Genomic DNA, 19,396 nt, shown 5'->3' on the forward strand with positions numbered 1-19,396 from the left:
GGCGATTAGGTGCCTCACTCTGAGAGTGTAGGTTCGAACGGGACACAAGTCAGGAACTTCACAGTTGTGTTGCACTCTCTGATAGCAGTCGGTAAATAATCAAGTCTGGACCAGACACACCCGTTATTGACATGAGCAACGTACAATGACATCCAAGTCAACCAAGTCATCCTGCCAGATCACTCGGGATCACGGCAGGAAAAGTTTGGTATCAAGTTGTATTATGAGTTGTTTACTACGTATAGAGGTGCCCTATCCTTGAATATGGCAGGTATTTTTCATAAATGTAATTTCCATTTGTCTTTGAAACTGACATATACATAGAGACAACCAAGAAGCTATGCTCTGAAGACATTTCTTGGTTTTACTGTACAGAACGTTCGCCTTAACGTACCCTGTGTTTAGAGTCGGATCGCGTGAACGCCCAGTCTGGTGGTCGTGACTGCGATGGGAGACTGAGGGCAGTCTTACAGTGGCAAACAAATACCAGTCATTAAGCGCTATATTGTTGTAGGAGATTTGTGGACAGTGCCATAGTCAATTACTTATTAGTGTGGATAGCTTCAGATATTTAGTACATCTAGTTGTTTTTTTCTTTTCTTTACATGGAATCGCATCCAACAGAGAACCATGTTTAGCTCCTTTGTAAAGTAAATGGTTCCTCAAACCAACTCTTCAAATCATTAAAGCCTCTGTGCAACAAGACGTTCCTCCAAACAGTTTGGTTCAGTCAATGAATGTTCAAATTTGACATGCTGGCGCTCTTGTTCCTGAAACCTGTACACCAGTGGTGTGTGTTATATACTCAAGACTCTTGAGATCACGTTTTCTTTCCAATGAGATTAGTCATAGGAAATGGACTTTCTTGTTGATACAACATACCCGGTCTGTGGGGTTGCTCCTTGGTTAATTTCTTGACTCCTGTGCCAAAGACCTGAGTTACACATTGTACCCACCAACACATATTCTGACATTAAGTCTTTGTCTGACCAGTATAGTACACAGGCCACAAATCACTTGATGTTTTTTGTTTAACACTGCAATATAACAGGGGCCTGTAAATAACTGAGTCCAGACCAGACAATCCAGTGAAGGTATCGTAAGTATTAATCCAGGTGATGAGTACAAGGATCCACAAATCAACCAGGTCATCAAGAATAAGTTGTTGAAGACCTAACCCAAAATACTCAGGGTTGGGCTGGTGATGGCACTGGGCAAGTGATTTGGTGATGCCAAACACTGAAAGTCACGTTTGGTGTCTTCTCCTTCAAGTGACTTCAAAATCTCTTTCTGTTTATGCAGCTTAGAATGCAATTGGAAAGCAGGTTAATCCTGTAACCGGGGTGATAATTACATGTGCATTGAGTGTACATAGTGTGGAGCCTTGCACTGATACAAGTGGCCTTCTATTACCATTATCAGTAAGGATAAATTTTGCTGTACATAAAAGACAAACACAATTTCAAATTCTAAACCCTTGTTTATTGTTGCTGGCTTGCCACAAGAGGAACGGGCAAGCAACGGCAGCTGTGTGCATGATGACGAGGGTTGGAGCGACGACACAGACGATGACATTACTCTTTCTATATCCTGTACTCAAGTATGTACAGACATGTTACAGAGACAGCTTGAGTACATACTCACTGATACTCTGGGCAAGAAGGAATGGCTGTTTTTGGTGCAGGCTTTGGAAGGTAGCTTTGTCATCAACATGAAACTTATCACACACTGCAAGACAGTTCATAGCTTCATGATTAAAAAATAATGAGGGCAACATAATGAAGGATGGAGCATGGACAGCAAGACTTTAAAACATTTGTGAACCAGATACAAGAAAACACAAAAGTTCCAGTTTTTCTGAAGCAAACATATGGTATGTTGATGAGTGTTAAGAATTTAGATACATATGGATCCATTAATAAAACATATGGGGGTTAAATATCCCACACTGTTTGATGCATGCTATTTCAGGCATATGCCCAAATTGAAAGCATGATCTTTGAAATTAAACATGTATTTGAAATCTTTTTCAAATGAGAAAATACTTATACATACTAGTACATCGTCTCACTATCTTAGTGATGAAGCACATGTCAAAAAGCATTTGGGAAATTCTTGCATGTGGGTTGTAGTTTCTTACCTTGAACCAAAACTGATCATGAAATATCTTGATGAATATTTGATAAGCCATCAGAATCCTGATCTTCCATTTCTCAAAACCTGCATTGAAACAAATCATTTCTACTTGCCATTGTAGCAATGTTTTCTCCGCAATGAACAAATTACACGCAACATTGCTATAATAACGTGACCTTCATATTACAATCATATTTGATATCTTACAATGCATATCACATCTTGTCCTATATATATGTACATTTATGGTAGGTAAAATAGACAAGTGACCCTTGACAAAGAAAGAACCTTGCCATCATAAATGAACTATTATATAAACAACAGTCTGACAAAATATTATCCATTTATACAATAAATTAAACAATTTATATATATAAAGATACCATTTTGGTCTACTTAAATGCTGGCAAAACTTTAAATCATAAAATAGTCTAATTCTAGAGTAAACATGTCTTTTTCAATTGCACAAAGACTAAGGTGCATCAATAGAGTGGGAGTTGAAATATTGCACACATTTATCTCATTAAATATTGAATTCTCATATTAGAACACAAATTGCACACTTACCAACATCATTCTTCTATGAGTTTTGTCAGAGTTAAAACCTTTTTCATGATAGTTAATTTAAATGCCCCAACTTGTCCAAAGAAAGTATGGTTAACTAGTTGTAAGAGAAATTTGGCACTTTAAGGTCATCCTGTGATGTAAACTAGTGTACTTTAAGAACTTGTCAAAACTAAATAACTTTTTGCTGCTCAGCAGTTAAAAAACACTTAATTTGGCCATATTCATTACCAGTTGACACTGGTGCAAACATGTATATCATAAAAACAAAACAAAAAAACCCACAAAGGAATCGATGAACATAAATCAAAATTAAATCTATCTTTAACTCTGATTTGAAGCCTAAAAACACTTCAAAAAAGCAAAATAAGCCAGTCAGCCTTTAGACTTCTGAATTCTCAGAAAGAGCAAGTGATGCATTCATAGCAGCACATCTGATTTCTGTATCTCGAAAATGAACATAAATGGTCAGTTCGGAAAGAAAATAATAAAGGCAGCTGAATTATATTGTTGATATTTCATCCCTTGTTTCAAAGCACTATGGTACCTACACTCAATATGAAGTATTATCAAGAGAATACTAGTGTCGTGTGTGGGTTTTCTTTTATTGAGATATAAATGTCTTAATGAAGGTGGTAAAGAAACATCAACAGCTCTACGCAACTGAAATTTGTCACAACTGTAAGAAATGAAGCCACATCTTTCAGAAAGCTGACATCCTTTTGCTCAACACCCCATGCCTTCAATGAGATTAGGCAGTCAGGCTTTGCTCAGGGTTCAGCTCAGGTGATTTATGAAGGGATTGTCAGATTTTCATGCAGTGAGGTATCGTATCAGAGTAAAAAAATTAATGAGATTGCTTCTGCATATGGAAGGATTAGAATTAACGATCATTTCTTGTACTCTCTGTTTTTCCTGTCCATAAAACTAGCTACCGGTACACACTTGTCATCTTGATAAGTTTGAGTAGCAATTAGATTTCAGCAGTTACAAGCAGCACTTACCATCTTTGTCAATCAATATAGGATGATTCTCTCACTGATAACACAAAATATATACACAATTTCAGAAATGAACATACAGACTAATCACATGATATAGTATATTTGAATAACAGGCAATTCTGGAATTTGATCTAAACAATATATCTTTGAACATAATTGCGTCTACATTCACACAAAGGATGTCAAGATTAACCAATGTATCACTGCATCTTGAATATACACCTGACAATGCCATGGTGACTTAAGTATTGCGACATGTATCGCAATGAGAGGTAGGCATATCATGACATCCCTAATTCACCCATTCAGTCCATAAAATGCTGTATTTTTTCATAACTTTTCATAATTTAATCACAGAAAATGTGTCTTAATGTCTCAGAACCACCTATATTAAATGAAACCTAGATGAATGACACCAAGATGTAAAATTCATCCTTTTGCAATGTGCAGTGCTGATTTACTTAGAATTCTAATCTTTATACAATTGTAGCACATAACAAATAACTTAGCAAACATGAAACAGCATTCAAATCACTGTTCTAGATTACTCACATAAATAACAACTTGAAAACAAGATACATTTTTCATAGATTGTCCAAGTTGAATTCACTAACAAGCTAGCTTGAAAATTTTGTGGTCCCTTAAATAAAATAAAACAATTTTATGAGTCAGTGATAACTTTATATGGCTATTGAAAGAAGCTCCTGGTCAAAGGGAGACAACTCCTGTCATCTAACATGAATGGAACAGTCACACTATCGAACTGTTCTGTCCATCACAATCTATGCACAGATAAAGAGTGTGTCAGCGTATGAGTTTGGTTTAACACTGCTTTGAACAGTATTCCAGTTATGGCATGGCATGTCAGCTAAATGTGGGTGGAAAGCCCGAAGTGATGCTGGTCTCAGACGTTTACCACTTTGTTGAAACCCACGAGCACGAGTATGATGATGACAACCCTCGAAGTATAATCGGGGCGAACCGTGATTGGAACCCACAATCATGGGTGACTGGCAAGCCCAAGGGATGCAACTCTGCACAGTGAATTGTGGCGACTTAGATGACTGGGCCACCCGTGCCCCCTGCACAGATCAGGAAATAATTGTAGCATTGTGGTGCTACTCTGGGAGGGTTGACAGCTGTGAATGGACAGCTTGGGATTGGTATAACAGTGCCTTGAACAGCTTGCAGTGGGAGACAGCTGAAAGTGTTGCAGGTCCTAGAAATTTACAACTTGGGGAAACCCATGCAAACAGGTATGATGCTGGCAAACCGAGACACAAAATCTGTACTTGTATGACTAGAATGCAAGGTAACATGTAACATAATTTTGGGAAAAAATGCTTCATGAAAATATTGTAAAAGAAATAACCAGATTCAGCATTAATGACAACTTTACACAAATCCATATACTTCACTTCACACAATACCCCTGTCTGCTGCAGTCGTACCAAGGGACAGAGCATTTGATACTTCGTGGGCATTTTGTATTGAAATTCGACATTTTATCAGCTTCAGAAACAAAACCAGATATTGTATAATTACAATAAAAGAACCTCAGAAAAACACCTTGCAACAATGTTATTTTTGTGGCTGGCAATTTCTTTCTTTTGAACAGTCTGAAGCATAAGTATATTTTTCAAGAATTTTTGGGGTAAATTTATTTTTTCGATAACCCCCAAACCAGAATATCAAATGGTTGGCCCCTAAAACAGGAACAATTCTTTGTGTGTGGAGTTAAAATACTGAGAAACCATGTTAACTCGAAGCCCTGAGAAGCCGATATGTCATGTCATCTGAAGTTCCAAACAAGCTGAGTGCTGGTGAAAGTACACAATGACCACAGCATTCTCCAGGAACCTTGCAGTAACACCATCAGGGCATTATTCAGCCATTGAGTATTATTTGTTCACATCATTCACTCCCCATATAGATCATTTTCTTTCAGTAATCAATATATTCTTTCTCCCTTGCGTCTATTGGGTATAATTAAGTTATTAAGCATACCTTTCTAAAAAATTAAATATGCTGTTTCAAGTGACTTCTAATTTGCATTTGTTCATGTATATTGCCCTTAGTGTGTCTCATAGGCTGACAATGGCAATACTTGTCTATGTTACAATATGCGAATTGTTGCACATTCGTCCATTATCCATCATGTAGATGTGATGCCTGCATTCAGTCAGAGGTACGTAGGGGTACGCAAGTTGAGAAGGCTACAATGGTAATTACCCACAATGTTGTTATACTATGTGGCTTTTGATTTTTTTGGTTTATTTGTAAGCAAGCAAATCCAAAATAATTGGTTACGGTGATTTACTTTTAGTATTTTTGTAAATACAATATTGTAAAGATGGGAGTTCGAGTAAACAAAGATTCACCCATCCTCAAAGTGCCATAGTCTGGATCTTACAAATGAAAACAGTAACCCATTTTATAGCAAATATGTAGTTGTTATAATTATTTTATTACTTTCTTATTGTCAAACTTCTGTGTCTAAACCATCCCTGTAAACCTAGCATTTAATGATGGTGATGAATACAAATAGTAATGATGATCAACTTTACACTTGCAAAAGCAGTCAACTACTGCACAAACAGTGAGTTCTGTCTACAGCAGAGCCATACTGACAAGGTAGAGTGTCATGGTAGAAGAAATTGACACATTGCTGTCACAACCTCTCATTTTGAAAACAATTTTCAACAGTTCCATAGAAACAGATTACAGTAAATTTCCATAATTCCATTATATTGAATTTTACAAAAATATTATATTTATAGGAACTGTTGGAAAAACCAATAGTAAAACTATGTACATACAATTTTTCAAAATTCTTTCTTAAAAACAACTTTACATGAGCCATGATAATTCTTATGAACTGCAAAGTATTTCTATTTGGGAGACAGAATAATGCTTGAAAGCAGGGATTAAACTTAATAATAATCAAGAAAAGAGAGTTGCACTGTGAATATATATTTTTTCTGTCTAAAAATGTTTTTCAAAACCAAATTGAGAAAAAAAAGAAGGTTGATACGTGGTGAATGAAGAGACTGAATATATTTGTGTTAATCATGTAATTTTTTGTCACAGAGCAGAGTCACAAAGAGGACATTTTGGAATTTGAACTCAAAATATAAAATATGAAATAACTGCAACTCTGATCTTGAACCATTAAGGACAATAATGATAAAAAAGGGTAATTTTTGGTCCCCAAATACATATGTTTTACGAAGCAATATTAAAGCTATCACATCTCTTTAACATCTGAATTTGTGAAACCTGCAACTAATTTTGGCAAACCAACAACCAAACATGCCCATCATTTCACTATTATACCAATACAATAATGTGAACAATTGCTTAAGAAACACACAAGGTTGGATGAAGAAACTATGAGAAGCTTTTCAAAACTTTAGAGTTTGCTGTGCAACGTCAATATAATTCACAGGTTTGTATGCACTAATTCTTCCATCACCCTAGATACCTACAGCCACTAAGCAGTGAAAAAGTGACGTTTGTCAAGTTTTAGTAAGTCAATACCGTATTCAACGTAATAAGCTCCCCGGCAGCCACAAGGCTACATGGCACATGATGAACCCATGTCAAGCAAACATTGCTACTGTAAGCTTTTAGAGCAGTGGTTGTAGGACTTGCAAGCTTCCTTCTCATCAGAACCAGGCCTATACATGATTCGATAGTCAAAAATAGTGAAAACACAACATAGCTGCCATACGTATTCACGAGTGATGGAATAAAGTAGTGTAGACAAGACCTTGAAGTACTGGCGATGTTGGCTGTGTTGGCCACTGGCTTAAGGGTGTCTGCTGGCCATTATATAAAGTAGCTAAATGCTCATGACGAAGATGAGTGTGAGTAATGCCCAAATGATTTTTCACTATGATGTCACTAGATATTTATGAAAATATTATCGCACTTATTGTTGTACATAGTTAATGGTAAATATTATCTTAATTGTATACTAGGATGCATAACATTATATTTGCAGACAAAGGAATGATATGGTGCCAGTTTGCCCTCGCCTAGTTCTCCACAGACCAGCAGACATCCTCATATCGATGCATGCAAACACCATAGGGGGATAACACGTGACATTACCACGGTAACGAGATTTCATTCCCTCTCATATGGAAGCTACAAGGGTTTAGTTTTAAAAGAGTTCATTGATACATCAAAGTATTAGAGGACATCTTCTAAATCGCTTGATATCAATCATCATGGCTAGATATAATTCATAATCACCTGATATCATTTAGAATAACTTGATATATGTTGCAAGGTCTTCATTCGCGTGCCAGCTATACTGCCCCACCTTTGATAAGGATATTTACCTTTCCATGAAACACAACACAAGGCTGATTCTTATAATATGCCATGTGTATACATCTAACAAGAATAACATCTGATTATCCCTATCAAAAGTTGAGTGGTATATAAGTCGATGTATACCTCTTATGTACAGACTTTAACTGCTCAGCAGTCGAAACTTTCCAGTTAAAAGTCATAGACAGTGTTCATAATGCCCTGTGATTTCCTCCTGTAGTATTGGAATCTAGGGACTCCTTACATTTTTAATGTTTTAACATTTGGGTTATGACAAAAACTCTTCCCTTTCATACTTAATTTTGACCACTGACGGAACATGTGGTAGTAAATAGTCTATCAAAGATGGTTTCCTTGCAATTGTCAACCAGCTGTGTTTGCTTTTTGACTAGACTTTACAGGTAACTTGTTCTTCAGTTTTCACATTAACTGCTTGCATACCATGGAGTGAGGGAGTGAGTTGGGTTTACACCGCTTTTAGCAATATGCCAGCAATATGACAGTGGGGGACACCAGTAATGTTCTTGACACACAGCATCAATGTGAGGAATTAATCCCGGGTCTTCAGCATGACAAGCAAACACTTTAACCACTAGGCTACCCCACTGCTACTGCATACCATGGATACATTTGGTGATTCAAAATACATGTAATATATATATGTCAAAATCTGAATTATTCAAAGTCAGATTTGATAATCCATGCTATCCATCTGTGATACTCCTAATATATTTCAAAGAAAACATTTTAAAATGACAGGAGAATCCTGAACTTGTGAAACATTTGTTTCGTGTTAAACACCAATAACAGTGTATGAGGAATCATCACAAAATGCGGCCCCTCCCAAGTAAACAAAGGAAAGGGAATCGCAGTACATTTTCCTGAAGAATACGTCTTGTTGAAAGTCAACTTTTCTTGAACTGGCAAGCAACTTTATCTGACCAGTGCTTAAAGTGAACTTTGACCTTGTAACCATGGTATTATGAGAACTTGATTACACTAATGTATGGTTTGACCTACCATCACTACAGTTGTTAGCCGACTGAAATTAAATAGTCAGTTACCTTGGACACCAAAGGGCTTACTGAAGTGTAACCTTGGCAACTGAGGTTTACTATAGTGCAACCATGGCAACACCAGACTAGCTCTGATGTTTGTGAGATGCTTGGTAATGAGTCCCATTAGCTACTGAATGCTTGGCATGCTAACACTGATCACAGTACAGCAACACAGTGTCTTCAAATACTGTACAGCATACAGATAACATCCTGGAAGATTTGGGAAAACATCGAACAACATCGTCCACAAGGTTCTTGGCCTGACGACCCTGGAGTACCCATTGCCAAATAGGGACACAGTGGATCTCGACAACAGACGATTAAGTTAAATCCTTGATAACTGGTCTCACAGCAGGAGCCAAAGAACAATATTTTTCACATAAATGAATCGCATATCAACAACTTTGGCAAGTCTAGCTGGCCTTCTTGCCCTTGTTGGAGTCCACTTCTAAACTCTGCCACGCATCATCATCATCATTAGCCCACACGTCATTGTCCCAACCCCCATTGTCATTGCCAGCAGAGGCCTCCCCGAGGTCCAGGAGATTGCCCACCAAGGGCTCCTTCTGCTTGGCTGGGGATGTAAACCCACTGTCCCAGTCTACATCTTTCCAACCTTCTTCTTTGTTTTTGGAAGCTTTTTTAATTTCCTTTGTCTTTTTAGCTGTGGAATTCCCCCCTGTGTCATTGCCCCAGTCGTCCCAGTTGTCGTTTTTAGACTTCTGTTTTGAAGAGGAGGTGGAGGACAATGGGGTCTCATCGTTGTTTAGCCACGCCTCAAGTTCGTCATCGTCGCCTGCTGACCAATCGGCTTGCCCTGGTTTCTTTTTCTTCTTCTCGTCCCACTCGGATCCCCAGCTCTCTCCCCAGGAATCATCATCATCTGACAGGAGACGGTTCTTGCTTGGGTCACTGCAACAGTGAGAGTAGCAATGAAATCAGGAACCATGGATGAATGAGTGAGAGAGTGTTCTTAACTTTGGTGTTTAAGGCTGCACTCAGCAATATTCCAACTATATAACGGCAACCTGTAAATATTTAAGTCCCTCACCAGACAATCCTGTAACTGACATCATGAGCATCAACCCACACCATCAGGGTATGATGACACACAATCAGCCAAGTCACCGCGCCTGACCACCTGATCCACTTAGTCGCCTTGTACGACAGGCTGGGGACATAATCTAACCCAGTATCCCCATGGTGAAAGAGTGAATGAATGCTGATTAATCACAGGAACTCGATGATAGCGTGTATAGCATGATATATTCATATAGAAAAAAACCCACACCCCTCCATATACATATAGACAAGGAAGGACACCAACCATCTTGGTCCTTATTCAAGATTGCACACTCGAATCGAATCACACCTCGATATTGCATGAAATATGAATGTCACTTATTTCAACCTATTGGTACTTGCTAGATTTCAAATTTGTATGGGTCCTTATGACGTTCAGAAAATTTACTTTTTAATTTATTTGTCATGATAAGCTGCAGTGGCCTGAAGAGTTTAGTCAGGGCCTGCAGCTTCCAAAGTCAGTGGGTCCTGATGGCAGCCTGGCAATTTTTTGTATTTTAAACACTGGCCAGGTCCTACCGTCACAAACATTGTCACAATATTTTTGATAGTTAAAATATAAAGCAATTTATTTGAAGCCACAGTTGCTCTGATATATTACGAATGCTTCATTTGCTTACTGATATCACATTCCTTGCAAGTGCTGCTCTGGTGGCCTAATTGAATTATGGAAAATGAAAATGTTTCATGATTGTAGTCTAGATATTAACAGAACAACATGTCCTAAACAAATCTCACAGTAAAGCACCATTATATGCTTCTGTAATGGTCTTTTTAGCATTTCTTTCAAACTAACATCAGAGATAGAAATTAGCACTAGTTGCTATCCAGAGTTTTGCTAATATTACTTGGTTTATGGCTCTTGCAAAATTTAACAAATGTGGAACACAAATAAAATCATGAGTCATTGTATATTACTGCCAAGTATGCAACTATATTTCATAAAAAGAATTTTTATGAAAGTGTTGTAAGCATAGAGCAATATTTGATTCCTGTAACCTAAATGGTATAAAAGGGGATATGTGTGTAACAATTGTTTGCTTTAATAGGTCATGCATTTGAATTAGTTTACCCTACCCACTAAACTATACATGACTGCTTAAAAGACATACTGATTTCCAATTTTAATTATATTTCTATTTCCAAAAATCTATCTGTAAACCCAGAAATGACAAATAAGGTCTAAATCGACATTCATGCTTAAGGTGAGCTCTGAAAGCTTCAAAAAATGATGAAACATGGGAGTAGCTTAACATCTGTATCCCTTTCTAAATTTACAACTAGAAATTGGTCCTCTATCAAGCGCCACAGCTATGATACATACGCATTGCTGCCATACCCCTTTGCTCCTAGGAGTGACGTCTTCTCCCCTGGGCTGGTGTCTGCAGTGGCGAGGGTGGTCTTGGGCTCACCCCATAGTGACTGCAGGTCTCTCCAGCCCTTGGTACTGGCTGCAGTCAACTGCAACATACAACATTACTGTGTGTTAAGCTCATCAGCAATGCATATGACAAGTTTCGGTGAAAACTGTTGAAAGGTTTTCAAGTTATGACACAGAAACAAACCCTACCCTTGTTTGAGTGAGACTAAATTAAAATCGTTTCAATGGAAACACAAGAAAATATAATTTAGAAAAGATTCAAAATTGCAAAAGGCTCCAGTTAAGCTGATGAGCAATGCATATGCCAAGTTTCATTGACGTCTGTTAAATATTTATCAAGTGATGGCCTGGAAACCAACCTTACCCTCGTTTGAGAGAAAGTCAAATTGTCAAATTGAGTCAAGTAGTCAAATTGAGAGAAACATAAGAAAATATCATTTAGAAAAATTTCAAAATAGCAAAAGGCATCAATTAAGCTGATGAAGCATTCACCTAAAAACACTGAAGGGTTTTCAAGTTATGGCTGGGAGATGTTGATGCCAACAGGCACCAAGCCAAACCCCCATTTATGGGGAGACATAATAAATCCATAACACTGAATGGGTTGTTGTCGGCACAGGTACTACAAGAGAGCTTTACAAAGGTTTTAGCACTATTCCATCAATATCACAAACAGGAGATACCAGAAATGGGATTCAAATATTGTACCCATGTAGGGAAACGAGCCCTGCTTCTGTCACAGCGGTTCACAGAATTCACATATTTCTTGATCAGCACATTAAGTAAGAAGCATTCATCAGACTTCAGTTTACCAGCTTCATCAAATAGAATAAAAAACAACCCCCCCAATCCATCAATCACAGTGACGAGACTGATACTGATGAACTACTATTCCACTGATGTCTGTTAGAACACACATTTCAAAAATGGAGAGCAGTGTGAATGTGAGCTGCAATCTGATTGGTTAAAAATTGTTGTTAAATCAAATGAGATTGGGTCCTTAAAAAGTTTCTGACTTTTCACTGCATTTGTTTCATTCAACTTGGCAAAGTAGCTATACAACATAAATTGAATATTGAGTGTGATAAATATTTTTCAGAACAACTTTATATTTAGTTTTACTCTCAATATGCTGCAAACCTGATGGATTCAGTTATAATGGGAGCCAGTAATGTCATTCATTGTCTCATGACATGATCGTATTGAAGAGTAATGTCATATCATTCCAGAGTCATGTCTCTCCCAGCTGTGATAGTTCACATAGACAGTGCATGCTTCAGAAAATGACTGATATCTTATATACACTCACTGCCAAAAGAAACATCCATAGAAACATATAATGAAGTATGTTTCCAATGTGTACATGTTAATGACAAAACTAACAATCGGTCAAGTGTTACCACAGAGTGTCATTTTTCTTATCACTATATGCTGCACATGATTTCCAAAACTTTACACGCTTACCCTGCATGAGACAAATGGTGCTTCACGAGTCGTGGATCTATGACGTCACAAGTGAGCGTCGGTTTGCACAAAATACCACTATTTTCGTCTGTGCATCAAACCAATCTCATATCTCATAATATGAGTAATTCTTCATATTATATTTACCAACATGTATGGTACTCACGTTTCTTTTGTCGGAGTGTAGAAATTACAATGTCAAAAAACATTATGTCTTTTTAGATCTGTCTGTGCTGACGCCATCAGTTCCCAATGAAATTCACAGGCATCGATTACTCAATAAACCCCGCAGAAAACATATTTTATCTCCTAATTAAATCCTATATTTATGCAGGAACTGCATCGCAGAGGGTGGCATCATGAATCTTATGGAAGGAGCTGCAAGTAAGTTCACACAATGGACTTGAGGAAAAGCAGACGTGACAAGAAATATGGATGATAACAATCATCCTTGTCTTCTCACATTACAAACTACAAAACTGTTACATTTGCACAGCTAATATGAAACCGAATGACTTGTTTTTCAATGTCTGCATGGGTGATAGACTGCTAAGCGTCTGTTATAGCTGAACTGCAGAGAAATCACACTAAGTGATTTATTATTCATCAATAAGTTGGATTTAACGCCGTTTTGAAAAGTAATTCAGCTTTATATGGGAGGAACACCCAAAGTGATCCAAGTCGTAGACGTTCACCACTTTGGTGAAACCCACAAGCATGTGTATGGTGCTCATTAACTAAGAATCATTGTCGTGGCAATCTTGGGAAATGAACTAATGACAATCAGATCCTGGCTCATCCTAGGGATGCAACTCTGCACAGAAAATTGCAATGTCCAACCCAGTGTATGGTACAGTCCAACCCTGGTAACCCAACCCCAACAGTAGAAATTACTCACCAAGGTCCTTTTCCACAAATCGATCTGTTATCGACTATTGTAAACCTATGTTGAAGTATAGGAGTACAATCATCTTAGCACTAAGACCTTTGTGGAATGGGACCCTGGGCCTAAATGAGATCAAACAAAATCTAGAAAAACAAATAAATCAACAACTGAATACTGAATCTAGAGGATATGTTAATAAAAACCTATATATCCAAACGCGAGCTCATTTGAAATTAAATATGTTTGGAAAAAAAATTAAAAAAGCAAAAATTGAGATTCAAATTCTTAAAAGTTAAAAAGTTAGAAGATCCAGGGTAGAATAGTTCCTTAGCAACCCATGCTTGCCGTAAAAAGCGACTATTTATAAGAGGCGACTAACGGTATTGGGTGGTCAGACTCGCTGACTTGGTTGATTCATGTCATCGATCCCAATGGCCTGGATCGATGCTCATGTTTTCAATCACTAGATTGTCTAGTCCAGATTACTTACAGACCGCTTTCATATAGCTGGAATATTGCTGAGTGCGGCGTTAAACAACAAACAAACCTAGAAAGTTAGAAACATTACACAGTTTTTCATTTAACTATACAGTCAAAAACTTTAAACTAGGAATAATTTGTGGCTGACTAAGAGTAAATCTACACGTCAGTTAAAAAAATTGCTTCAGCGTTTTTTCTGTCCTCATCTGTTTCAAGAGAAATGTCATTATTCTCAACAGTTAGCCTGCACAGCAGTCTTAAGCTCGACAGGCACCAGTTGAATCATACAAATTGTGGATGAAACAGAATTCAAAGCCAGGCAGTTGTGTTGGAAAATCTGGTTGGAATGATAAAGTAGCTTGCTAATATTACATCTGGAAATAGAGAGAAAACCACAAACCATTTTACACCTCCACCGACTTTGGCCCATAATTTGGTAATTCATCACGTAGCAAATGATATCCCTTCACTCTGATGGTACTAATTTCATTGTAGTCTGGTCAGGGTTGGTTCACACTATCAGTAGTCTAGCTCCTGGTATGACAGAGTATGCATAACACTGAGCTTTCAAATATTCCCCCTGGCCTGTTTACAGTGAAGTGAAATTCATTAACCCTCAGGATTGGCACAGGGGCCAAGGTTGTACGTATTTCTGAGGAGCAGTAAGGAAAGTTAATTAATTACATATCATACTGACATGTTGTAGAGGAAGGGCTGATTAAAGAATGTAAATGTTTTATGGGCAATGTGAGAGGGACATTATAGTCTTCTTGGCAAGCAAAGCCTGGCGTCATATCATATCAATATTACATATCCCTTCTTCATGTCATATCTTCTGAATCAAGGAATAGTCTTGGGTCCGTTTAATTGTGTGTTTGATGTTTAACGCTGCACTCAGCAATATTCCAGCTAAATGACGGCAGCCTGTGATTGACATTATGAGCAACAACCCACGTGGATGGGTAACGATGACAGTCGATGAACCAAGAACCACTGGGCTACTACCCAGCTGAGTGTTGGGGTGGGGATGAGCGTGAGCGTCAGAGTGATGGAGTGAGAGCGAGAGTATGAACATGTGTTTGACAGATCTGGGTTTAAAACTGCTTTAAAACGTATTTCCGTTAAACCACACCATGTCAGCTTAATGTGGAAGGTAAGCGCATCGTGACACAGTGTTAATCCACTCTCTTGAAAGCACAGGTATGGCGCTGACAGATCAAGGTGATAATTGAGTGGAATTTGGGACTTGGACCATGATCAGCGTATCAGTTAAATCATGAATCCTCAAGGAATCGAACACAGTATCCTTAAAATGCTAAAAATGTGAACTTAAGAACCCCACAAATATGAACAATGCAGATGTTGAATTGGAGACACATTTTCAAGAAAAGTTATTGATTTGCAAAAAAGGCTTAAAATCACAAACATCAATAATCAAAATTAGCTGCACAATTAAACAAAGATTCAATTTTATCCTTCCACAGATTAAAACATTATACTGGATAATCTAATTTCTCGTATTTGACTCTCTTTTTTTCAAATGTAATTTCTCTTTCCAATCATAACTGTCGGAAATCCCTGGCTTCAGTAAAGTCAAACAATAAAAATCTCATCACAATCAAACATCAATAAAGGAAATTGCCTATTTAGCACTGTTCATTTAGCAAAGAGGAAGCTAATGACATAGGGTTAATGATCCAGGCCCTGATGACGACAGTGGTATGTCAAATGTGTTGTGACATGTAATGAACGAGGCATGGTGAGCAATGTACGAAGTATGATAGATGATGCTTACTGACCCACGTGATTCATGGTGCAGGCAGGTCAGAGATGGGACTGGTTAGGCCAGGCTTTTTTTATTTTTAGGATTACAGATTTTTCGGCCCAAAGTCCAGGGTTGGAAGAGGGAATAAAAAAGAAGAAGCCAGATGCATTTTTTTAAAATGCAGAATGCCTCTGGCATACTTTACGAACATATTCTGTGCTCAAAAGACCGCCATTTCTGACAATAAAAGCCCCTTGTAACAATAAAAATTCTACAACTTACAAGGACAATTGTCAAGGGAGGCTATTCATGTTCGGCTTCGAGATCAACAAAGATCAATTATGTATCAGTTTACAAGTTTACAACAGTAAATTCATGTTTTTTTACTAAAATATGATGATAACAAATAAAATAACTGAATACGCGGCTTTTGGTGGGGAAAAATATATATGGAAATCTGATTTATTTTTTTTACATTTTCTCAAAAATTAGAGTCGGTGGGTCCGTAATTGGAAAAATATAAAATGCCTGGCCTTAGGACTGATCAGTCATCCACAGTATCAGATTGCAAGACCACATTAGTCAGTGGAAGACAAATGATACAAACTACAGTCAATTACACACACATGGGGCATGTACATTACTGCATCTATCAATCACAGTGAAATCGAGTACCACAGATGAGTGATATTGCATGCAATCTTGAAATTGACATAGCCTTTTTAACTGTCAGTAACATGGGAATATGTAATCTGCCATAGGCGCTTATCCTGGTATATTTTCAGGTATTGGGTGAATCACATCAGGACCGTGCTTCATTGGAAAGTCATTTCACATTTTTTACCTTCTGTTGTATGTCTGGATAATGTGCATTCTATGACATTGACAAGTTCCTATTTATTGTGACCAAACTACTAACGGTTAAGTTTTCAAAATTATTTTTTTCCTGAGAATGTATGAAGACTTTGGGCTGTTCATAACTGATAAAATACAGTGTGACTAAAAATGATATCACAAATTCAAAAACTTATTCTGAATTACTGTAGAAAAGCGCAGCTGCTACAGATCTCAACAAGGCCTACTTTCATCAGGTTTTATAAAGTATAAGATTGGTAAATTCTGGACATAAATACACTGCGCCTTAACAATTATTACATGTCACATATTAACAAAACTTTCAAAATGAAACATATAGAGGTCTGAGTGAGTATAGCTTAAATGCTTGTCAAGTTTGTCAACAAATTCCTTCCTTGATTTAAATATACGTCTAGTTTTCAAGTCTTTGAAAGGCATTTAGAAGTGATATACATAAGGAAGAGAATTTCTTCCACCTTTTGTTATGTTATATACTTTTGTTGTTCTTACATGTACATATATATGTTCTCTGCCTCATAGCAGTCATTCACCTGATGAAGGAGTAAGTATATACTCTGAAACATTGTGTTCCTCATAATAAAGAAATTGACATCCATAAATTCTCTTCCTTATATCTAGTTTTATCATAGTGTCTAAGCTTATAGTGGGAGGAAAGCCTGAATTGATGCAGGTCTTTGACATTTACTTTTGGAATACAGGATCATAGAATCCTGGCTCCCCTAAGGGACACAACTTTGCACAACAAATTGCAGCACCTTTAACAACTTGGCCCAATATAATTGGGGAAATCAAGTACATGTACATGAACAGATCAATGCCTATAAAAAATAGCTTTAAAAAGCATTTGGTACTAATCAGTTAAGCAGACATTGATTGATCAAATCTATAACATACAACAATTTAGAGGGGCTATGAGTGCAGGTCTCGATGTTGTCATTAGTGCCCCTAGAATCCCTGTGTAATTAGAGTAGCCATTAACTCCAAGAATGAACATCCTACAATTATACTTTTGATCACATCCAATTCTTTTCTTAATGTGAGGTCAGAGAGGGATTTTGTTATTCCTATTTTTTTTGTAATCATCCGTCTACAATAATTGTCAGCAGCTGTGATTCACATGTATGTATGTATGTATGTATGTATGTATGTATGTATGTATGTATGTATGTATGTATGTATGTATGTATGTATTCAACGTAATAAGCGCCCCACTCTAATAAGCGCCCACAGAAATTTATCTTTCAACTCTGTGGTTTTTTTCACCAAAATAATATTCTAATAAGCTATTCCTAATTTTGAGAGCGCCCTGGGCGCTTATTACATCGAATACGGTATGTATTTCATCAAGTAATGATAGAAGGAAACACATGCTGCAATTTATTTTGCAGGTACATGTACTTGGAGCAATAATGTGATGTGGGGAAGGGTGTTTGTAGTGAGGTGGGTGGGATAAAATGTATAACATACACATGTAATTAAATTATCATGACCTCACAGACAAAGTGAGTATTGAATGATTTACATCAAACTGGCTCAAAACTTAAACACGATTTACATTCAGACTGATATGAACTCCTATGGGGGTTGAATGCCTGATCATCGGTCATGCAGACAAATTGAGCCAGTAGACCTAAAATACACCAAAATGGAAGGTACTTAGTTCCAATTGGTGGCCTAGTCAAAAATCCTGAATTTTTCTTTTGGCATCATTATTAGTTGATATTTTACTGTCAATATTGTCATGAACTTGTTTCTTAGCCTCATCACTTTTCAAGCCACTAAGCTGCTCGATAACGTAATCAAGGTAGAAACTTCACTGAAGACAACAAAGTAATCGCGACTTGTCGCTGAAGTTATGTTATGAATGAGCTACACGAGGTAATATATTCAAAAAGTAATGAAAACATACCTCAAAACTTACTTTTTCACTAATGCACATTAAAATACTTAATCTGATAATTATTTTGCATCAGAACAATCGGCTGCTGTTTGTAAACTTCCTGCGTGTAATGTCATATGACTGATCATGTTGTGCATCAAAACAAGCTCATTTGACTTTCTGTCAGACGTTGCAGACTATAAAGGCGCTTATCTACTTGTGAAAGTCACATGTCCAGATCCTGATTTGGAAAAGTCAGCCTGGTGACACATGACTTGTACCATTCAAATATGAGAAGAAATATATTGAAGCCATCCCTTTTAACAATGAGTAGCTTTCTTTGAAGACTGCCCTTAACATTTGAAAAGATACATCAACACAGGAAATAAACATTGTTGGTCGCAAGCTGATAATCAGTTTCTTTCCTTGATGTAAGTCAAAAAACTCTGTCGGTAGCCATGACATGCTCACACTGTTGA

The 19,396-nt window shown here is 37.3% G+C and overlaps 1 protein-coding gene across 3 annotated transcripts in view; it reads right to left on the reverse strand.

Moving 5' to 3' along the window:
• Positions 1-1,460: 1,460 nt before the first annotated feature.
• The window catches only part of LOC139478196 (ADP-ribosylation factor GTPase-activating protein 1-like), a 108,709-nt gene continuing 90,773 nt past the window's right edge, over positions 1,461-19,396 (reverse strand). For 2 of the 3 annotated variants that reach the window (XM_071260571.1, XM_071260569.1), the window contains 2 exons: positions 11,511-11,647; positions 1,461-10,015 (listed from right to left, as the gene is read on the reverse strand). In XM_071260571.1, the coding sequence (XP_071116672.1) occupies positions 9,517-10,015; positions 11,511-11,647 (636 nt within the window). In that variant the 3' untranslated portion in view covers positions 1,461-9,516. The remainder of the gene's footprint in view (positions 10,016-11,510; positions 11,648-19,396) is intronic. The other variant, XM_071260570.1, reaches the window with a different exon arrangement.

Source organism: Haliotis cracherodii, unplaced genomic scaffold (assembly GCF_022045235.1).
Source record: "Haliotis cracherodii isolate W230 unplaced genomic scaffold, xgHalCrac1.p SCAF_4, whole genome shotgun sequence".
Classification (NCBI taxonomy): Eukaryota; Metazoa; Mollusca; class Gastropoda; order Lepetellida; family Haliotidae; genus Haliotis; species Haliotis cracherodii.